Below are 7,195 nucleotides of genomic sequence, written 5' to 3'. Positions count from 1 at the left end.
ATCATATCCCCTACTAAAGACCGGATGTTTCTTGCTGGACACCCATCACAGGGATGTTTCGGCCTTCAGTCGCATTGCGCTCCATGCTACTTTTTCAATAAAGCTTCTTTTTATCCCTCTGATTTCTCTTTTAGTAAGTGTTGCTTACATTACACATGTCCTTACGTATTGTGGATCTTACGGTATTAAATGTGTTGATTTGGAAAGCTTTTGTACAAAGTTATATTGAAAAAACCGTCTCGTCATTAATTTTTGCACACCAGTGTGTGTATATATATATATATATATATATATATATATATATATATATATATATATATATATATATATATATATATATATATATATATATATATATTACACATTTAAAAAGTTTACCTGCAAAACCACTTAGATATCTTTGGGTAACTTTTCATTTTTTTCTTTTGTTCAGGCAATACTGTTTTGACGTCTTGATCATCTGATCTTTTTTCATTGAGCATCAAGCTTTCGTCACTAACGTCTCCATCATTCTTAGCATTACAATTAGTATGCATAACCTCTTCTTTCTTTTCTGTAGGCATTATGATTTTGACGTCTTGATCATCAAATCTTTTTTCATCGAGCCTCAATCTTTCGTCATTAACGTCTCCATCATGAGTAGCAATACAATTAGTATGCATAACCTCTTCTTTCTTTTCTGTAGGCATTATGATTTTGACGTTTTGATCATCTAATCTTTTTTCATTGAGCATCAAGCTTTCGTCACTAACGTCTCCATCATGAGTAGCAATACAATTAGTATGCATAACCTCTTCTATCTTTTCTGTAGACATCATTTTGACGTCTTGATCATGAAATCTTTTTTCATCGAGCATCAAGCTTTCGTCACTAACGTCTCCATCATGCTTAGCAATACAATTAGTATGCATAACCTCTTCTTTCTTTTCTGTAGGCATTATGATTTTGACGTCTTGATCATCTAATCTTTTTTCATTGAGCATCAAGCTTTCGTCATTAACGTCTCCATCATGAGTAGCAATACAATTAGTATGCATAACCTCTTCTATCTTTTCTGTAGACATTATCATTTTGACGTCTTGATCATCAAATCTTTTTTCTTCGAGCATCAATCTTTCGTCATTAACATCTCCATCATGCTTAGCAATACAATTAGTATGCATAACCTCTTCTATCTTTTCTGTAGACATTATCATTTTAACGTCTTGATCATCTAATCTTTTTTCATTGAGCATCAAGCTGTCGTGACCAGCGTCTCCATTATACTTAGCAATACAATTAGTATGCATAAACTCTTCTATCTTTTCTGTAGACATTATCATTTTGACGTTTTGATCATCTAATCTTTTTTCATTGAGCATCAAGCTGTCGTGACTAACGTCTCCATTATACTTAGCAATACAATTAGTATGCAAAGCCTCTTCTTTCTTTTCTGCAGGCTTTATCATTTCAACGTCTTGATCATCTAATCTTTTTTCATTGAGTATCAAGCTGTCGTGACTAGCGTCTCCATTATACTTAGCAATACAATTAGTATGGATAGCCTCTTCTATCTTTTCTGCAGGCTTTATCATTTTGACGTCTTGATCATCTAATCTTTTTTCATTGAGCATCAAGCTGTCGTGACTAGCGTCTCCATTATACTTCGCAATACAATTAGTATGCATAGCCTCTTCTTTCTTTTCTGCAGGCTTTATCATTTTAACGTCTTGATCATCTAATCTTTTTTCATTGAGCATCAAGCCGTCGTGACTAGCGTCTCCATTATACTTAGCAATACAATTAGTATGCATAGCCTCTTCTTTCTTTTCTGCAGGCTTTATCATTTTAACGTCTTGATCATCTAATCTTTTTTCATTGAGCATCAAGCTGTCGTGACTAGCGTCTCCATTATACTTAGCAATACAATTAGTATGCATAGCCTCTTCTTTCTTTTCTGCAGGCTTTATCATTTTAACGTCTTGATCATCTAATCTTTTTTCATTGAGCATCAAGCTGTCGTGACTAGCGTCTCCATTATACTTAGCAATACAATTAGTATGCATAGCCTCTTCTTTCTTTTCTGCACGCTTTATCATTTTAACGTCTTGATCATCTAATCTTTTTTCATTGAGCATCAAGCTGTCGTGACCAGCGTCTCCATTATACTTAGCAATACAATTAGTATGCATAACCTCTTCTATCTTTTCTGTAGACATTATCATTTTGACGTCTTGATCATCTAATCTTTTTTCATTGAGCATCAAGATGTCGTGACTAGCGTCTCCATTATACTTAGCAATACAATTAGTATGCATAGCCTCTTCTTTCTTTTCTGCAGGCTTTATCATTTTAACGTCTTGATCATCTAATCTTTTTTCATTGAGCATCAAGCTGTCGTGACTTGCGTCTCCATTATACTTAGCAATACAATTAGTATGCATAGCCTCTTCTTTCTTTTCTGCAGGCTTTATCATTTTAACGTCTTGATCATCTAATCTTTTTTTATTGAGCATCAAGCTGTCGTGACCAGCGTCTCCATTATACTTAGCAATACAATTAGTATGCATATCCTCTTCTATCTTTTCTGTAGACATTATCATTTTGACGTCTTGATCATCTAATCTTTTTTCATTGAGCATCAAGCTGTCGTGACTAGCGTCTCCATTATACTTAGCAATACAATTAGTATGCATAGCCTCTTCTTTCTTTTCTGCAGGCTTTATTATTTTAACGTCTTGATCATCTAATCTTTTTTCATTGAGCATCAAGCTGTCGTGACTAGCGTCTCCATTATACTTAGCAATACAATTAGTATGCATAGCCTCTTCTTTCTTTTCTGCAGGCTTTATCATTTTAACGTCATGATCATCTAATCTTTTTTCATTGAGCATCAAGCTGTCGTGACTAGCGTCTCCATTATACTTAGCAATACAATTAGTATGCATAGCCTCTTTTTTCTTTTCTGCAGGCAATAACATTTCGTCATCTTGATCATCTAATCTTACTTCATTGAGCATCAAGCTTTTGTCACAAACATCACCATCATGTTTAGGAATACAGTCATAATGCATAACCCGTTCATTTTGTTTAGCAGGCAATATCATTTTGACGCCTTCATCATCTAAACTTCTTTCTTTGAACATCAAGATTTTGTCATTAACGTCTCCAACCTGCTTAGCAATGCAATCGGTATGCATGACCTTTTCATTCTCTTCAGCAGGGAGTATCATTTTGACCTCTTGATCATCTAATCTTCTTTCCTTGAACATCAAACTTTTGTCACTTACGTCTCCAACATGCTTAGCATTGCTATCGGTATGCATAACCTGTTCATTCTCTTCAGCAGGGAGTATCGTTTTGACCTCTCGATCATCCAATCTTCTTTCATTGATCATTAAGTTTTCGTCACTAACACCGCCATCATATTTAGGACTACAGTCAATATGCATAACCTGTTCAGTATTTTCTGCAGGCAATATCATTCTGACCTCTTGATGATCTAATCTGTTTTCATTGTCAGTTCGCAAATCGAAATTTCTTTCCTCCAGAATTTCAGTTTTACCTTTGCTATCTTCTTCATCATGCCTCTTAATTTCATTTTCGTCTTCCATCTTGATTTCGTTCATGTCTTCACTGAGAACTTCCCTATCTTTTAATCTCCAAAAACTCGCATTATAAATTGGATGATTTACGAATTCGTTCTGGTATCTCCTGTGAAAATAATAAAAAATAAAGATATTCGTAAACTGCATACAGTGAAACCTGTGTAAGTTGACCACTTGCGGTGCGCTACTTTAGTCGCCAACTTAAACATGGTCAACTTACAGAGGTTGATTTATATGATAAGGGCTGATTCCTTGCCTGAAAAAAGCGGTCAACTTAGACAGGTGGTCAACTTACAAGGGTGGTCAACTTACAGAGGTTGATTTATATGATAAGGGCTGATTCCGTGCCTGAAAAAAGCGGTCAACTTAGACAGGTGGTCAACTTCACAGGTTTTAACGTAATAGTTGCATGCATGCGAGTTATTTTACTTTAATAGTTTCTCTGGCCTTTTAAACTTTTACTCAAGTACTTATTTTGCTATTTCTGTAATTTTTAACCTTTCACTGTGTATAAATATCAACATGGAATGCAGTCTTTTAATGCATGCCTATCTATAACCCTATTTCTTGTGGCGTGTCATTATCTTCAACCATTGAAATTTTCTTATGATTTCTGTACTATTTATTTAAATCAGTACAACGAAAGCTACCTTAAGTGACATACTTAATAAGGCATATACAGTGGCTCCCAAAAGTATTCGTACACTTTGAAATTTTTTAGTAAAACCAATACTGCAAAACTGAATTCGAATATGAAGTCCAATATTTTTTCACGTCATTCCTATGTCATTCTGAATCCCTGTAGTTTTTTCAAAATATTGACGGATCTTCTTTTTGAAATGGGTCAAAAAACGAAGAGACGGAGAAATAAATATGCCACAAAAGTCATCGTGCACTCAAATATTTTCGAGTAAGTTTATGATCAAAATTATCATATGTCGTTTTTTTTATTATTTATGCATTGTGTTGACCCTTAAAAGTCATTTGGCTTTAATTTTTGGTTTATTTATTCCTTAATATTGTGCTTATTACTTATAAAATGGCTGGTATTTGAAAAAAAAAAAAACCACAAACACCATTCAAAATTGAAATTTTTTCCTCACAGTAGTGGTAAATTGTTTTTAAATGTCTCTAAATTAGTTAATTTAATCCATTTTATAGTAAAATACTTGATAAAATGCTTTAAAGAAAAGAATCGGACCAAAAACAAGGTAAGAAATGGTCAACCGGCAAAGTTGATAAAGCGTGATCGGAGGTTCACAGTTAAAAAAATTTATGAAAAATACACATTTGAGTGCTGTAAAAGTTTCTACAGAGTTAAATGAAAATTTTTACATTCAATTTTCACCTAAAATTGTTCGCCAAGTTCTTTGAATAGCTGGATTAAATGGGAGCTCTTCCCGCAGAAATTTTCTTGGCCATGTGAAAAACAGAAAGCTTACGCTTTTTGTCGCAAAATCAATGATAAATAAGCTCTACACGTTTTGGAATTACGTCTTACTTGCAGACAAAAATGAATTTAACATATTTGGTTAAATTGTTGTATAATTTGAAATATAAGTAAAAATTAGGAACTTAATCTTAAGAACTTAGTTGGACCAGTTAATCAGGATGGTGAAGGTGTTCTTGTGGGAGGGTGCATATCATCATCAGGACTTGGTAGTTTGGAATTTTTTGATGAAATACTGAATTATGCTGTTCATTTATATATTTTAAAAACCAATTTTAAACTTTTAGCCAAAAATTTGGTTATCGGAAACAACTTTGTTTTTTATCAAGATAACGATAAGAAGCACACGATTTTCAACGCTTGCGTTTAGTGCCTCAAAAATTGTCCTAAAGTTTAGAAAATACCCCTTCAATCTCCAGATTTGAACTAAATGTAACGTATTTATAGATATCTGGAGGCTAGATTACGAAAATACGGCTTTGAAACGAAAATAGAGCTAGAAACAGTAAGACTTGAAGTGTAGTTGAACACTTACTCAGAAATTACGCAAAAAAATGAAAGAAAAAAGAATGAAATCTATTCCCAGACGTTTAAAAGGTGTTGTTGATACTGCACGATATTCTACTAAATAATAACTTAATAAAAAGTTAGATTATGCAATAATATATAGACATTTTTTAAAGTGTACGAAGACTTTTGTAAGATAAAATTTCCGGCACTTTTTGGTTTTTGATTCTTAAAAAAAAGGGTTTTAATATTTTTTTTAAAAAGTTCATGTAGTTTTGTTGAAAATTGATCAAAGATCTTATAATTAAATACCTATTCAGAAATACTAATTCGAACCAATGAATAGGATCCTATTTCATTGGAAGTCGTAGGTATACGAACACTTTTTGGAGTCACTGTATCTTTACTCAGAGTCAGAGTAACAAAAATCAAACAATCGCACTTTACAGGGGAGAAAAGAAACGGAGTAAGTCCAATCATTGGCTCAATAAAAGCTGAGGCTACGACTCCAAGTCACGTGACTCAACAACGACGAATGGTTGACACGTTTTGCGTGAAACTAGCGTAAGAAGTCAGATTTCGTGCAATGTTTTGCTTTGAAATCTATCACGTGGTTTTTGATCTTTTGTTTACGTAAGAACGTCTTCCCTCCCTCCACTTCTCAATGGCTGAGACGCGTGTGCTCTTTCAACACTGGTAAATAACTGCACAGGATTTTTTTTAAGTTAGGTGAACATGGTTAGATGCGTAGCAGGATTCTACATTCAGTGCAAAAAAAGTGTGTAAACGAAAAATTGCAAATTTAGGACTTAAATCAGTCTGGTTCTGAGGTATAGATATAAGCAGTGGTGTTCCCTTTGGTACTTTGGGTACACTCCCAGTAGCGTAACTATGTGATCTAGCACCCCTGGCGAACTAAAGAATTTGGACCCCCGACCCCGAGTCGCCCACATGGGAAATCGCCGGAAGCATTTTTCAAACTCTATGATAAAAAAAAAACCTCTTCTTTTTTTTAATCAGTTGAAATGCCGCCCCCTGGCTGCTGCGCCCCTGGTGAGAGGCACTCCTGCCAACCCCTAGTTACGCTACTGTGTAATACTCCATATGCGCCGTATACTCTCAAACATTTTTTAGACGTATAGCGCATACCCTCAAGCTTCATAAATTTGCATATTATGACATACTATGTATATGATCACATACACATATTGTGCGTAATGGATTACTGGGAGTATACCCTCCGACAAATTGATGGAAACATCACTGGATATAAGTAACCAACACAAAGCGTTTGGAAGAGTCCATTTTTTTCTGGGGTACAAGAAATCATTTAAAAGAATCTAGAACGAAGTCAGTGCTGAATCGGGGGGGGGGGGGGGTTAACCGTGAGCATTCAACTGTACATTCTCTATACTGCCGTGCTGGGCTCAAAAGTCGTATCTGAACTTTGCTCAAAATTGAGTTATTGTCATAAACTGGTTCTTTATAACACATTTTACCATTATACACTCGAATCCCGACTTACGTGAGGGATGGGGTTCTAAGACCCCTAGTGTAAGTCGAAATTTCGCGTTGTGGAAAAGGGTACGTGTAGATTTTTTTTATAAACAAACCTAATTATTTTAGACATTTGTTAACACCACCTCAAACT

At 34.6% G+C, this 7,195-nt stretch overlaps 1 protein-coding gene across 1 annotated transcript; it reads right to left on the bottom strand.

The window, feature by feature from the left end:
* Positions 1-374: 374 nt before the first annotated feature.
* LOC129232470 (uncharacterized) lies at positions 375-3,608 on the bottom strand. The gene has a single exon (XM_054866615.1). The coding sequence runs from the start codon at positions 3,606-3,608 to the stop codon at positions 375-377; it is 3,234 nt and encodes a 1,077-aa protein (XP_054722590.1).
* Positions 3,609-7,195: the final 3,587 nt, after the last annotated feature.

This window comes from Uloborus diversus, unplaced genomic scaffold (genome assembly GCF_026930045.1).
Source record: "Uloborus diversus isolate 005 unplaced genomic scaffold, Udiv.v.3.1 scaffold_12, whole genome shotgun sequence".
NCBI classification, from domain to species: Eukaryota; Metazoa; Arthropoda; class Arachnida; order Araneae; family Uloboridae; genus Uloborus; species Uloborus diversus.
The sequence above is the reverse complement of the archived record's forward strand: the minus strand, read 5'-3'. Positions and strand labels throughout refer to the sequence as shown.